The 1,244-nt window shown below is 71.3% G+C and overlaps 1 protein-coding gene across 4 annotated transcripts in view; it reads right to left on the bottom strand.

Annotated features, from left to right (window-relative positions):
- The window catches only part of NGLY1 (N-glycanase 1), a 52,425-nt gene extending 51,427 nt beyond the window's left edge, over nucleotides 1–998 (bottom strand). For all 4 annotated transcript variants that reach the window (XM_044677914.1, XM_044677913.1, XM_044677915.1 and 1 more), the window contains exon 1: nucleotides 831–998. In XM_044677914.1, the coding sequence (XP_044533849.1) occupies nucleotides 831–970 (140 nt within the window). In that variant the 5' untranslated portion in view covers nucleotides 971–998. The remainder of the gene's footprint in view (nucleotides 1–830) is intronic.
- Between the last annotated feature and the right edge of the window lie 246 nt (nucleotides 999–1,244).

Below are 1,244 nucleotides of genomic sequence, written 5' to 3'. Positions count from 1 at the left end.
GGGGGGGGGGAGCACCAGCAGGCCGGAACGCGGCAGGGGGGGGGGCCCTGCCAGGCTGGGGGAGGGGGCCTGGCGTGCCCTGAGGCGCTCCGCACAGGCAGGCCCGCAGAGGAGCCCGCTAGAATGACCTCACACGGTCCAGGGAGTTGGGCCCGCCTTCTCAGACTGACGCCGGATCCTTTCCTCCGGTGGGTGGACGCTAGCCCAAGCCCTTCTCCCTCCAGCAGTAGGACGGGGGAAAGAGGAGTGGGAAGCCCGCTGGGCTGCTCCAGGGAGTGAGCTCCCCGTGCCATGGCAGGTCACTGCTTCCCGGAGCTGGGGTGGGCGGCTTAAAGGAAGGCGAGCGCCCTCCCCCTCAAATGGCCCTGGCTGTGTTTCTGGGCCAAATAGGACCTATCCAAGGTGACGTGACAGACGGCCTCCCGCAGCGCCAGCTTAAAGCGCCCGCTCCCCCCGCCCGTCCTCCGGACTGTTCTGCACATTTCCTGACCCAAGGCGAGAGGACTGCAAAGCCCCAACCAAGCCCCACAGAGCCTGCCGGGCGAGCCCTCCGGACTGCGGGGACAACTTCGGGAATGCCCACGGCTGGCCTGGGAGCCTTGGAGGCACAGAACTCGCTCCGGGATGGGGGGAGCCCGGACCTGGAGAGGTTTCCATTCTCCTCCTCCCCCTCCAACACGGCCGGTGCCCGGCCTCCCTCCCGGCCCGGTGGGCGCCCTAGGACTCGGGCGGGGCACGTCCGCCGCAGTGCCCCGCGCCCCGCGCCCCGCAGCCCCGTCTGCCCGTGCGGGTGGCCACGTGTGGGCACGCCCCAGCGGCGGGGGTCTCACCGCAGGATGTTGTCAGCGTAGGTGAGCAGCAGCTTGGACGCCTCCAGGAACGTTTCGCGGGGGTTCTGGCAGAGCTCCGACACGGCCCTGGAGAGGGAGGGCGCCGAGGGGCCCAGCGCGGCTGCGGCCGCTGCAGCCATCCCGCTCGGCTCTGGCTCCGGCTCCGGCTCCGGCTCGGGTTATTACTCCTCTTCCTCCTCCCCTCCCCCCTCCTCTTCTTCCTCCTCCTCCTCCTCCTCCTCCTCCTCGGCCCCCGCCCCCCTGCACTGAGCAGGCGCCCGCCCCGCCCGCCGAGGGACGGAGCGAACTGCGGCCACGCGCTGGGCTCCGGGTGGGGACCCGCGTGGGGAGGGTGCGTCCCGGACACGCCCGAGGTCAGCTGGAGCCGGACCTTCTTCTCTTTCGTGACCCTGG

Source organism: Gracilinanus agilis, chromosome 5, assembly GCF_016433145.1.
Source record: "Gracilinanus agilis isolate LMUSP501 chromosome 5, AgileGrace, whole genome shotgun sequence".
In the NCBI taxonomy this organism is placed as follows: Eukaryota; Metazoa; Chordata; class Mammalia; order Didelphimorphia; family Didelphidae; genus Gracilinanus; species Gracilinanus agilis.
The sequence above is the reverse complement of the archived record's forward strand: the minus strand, read 5'-3'. Positions and strand labels throughout refer to the sequence as shown.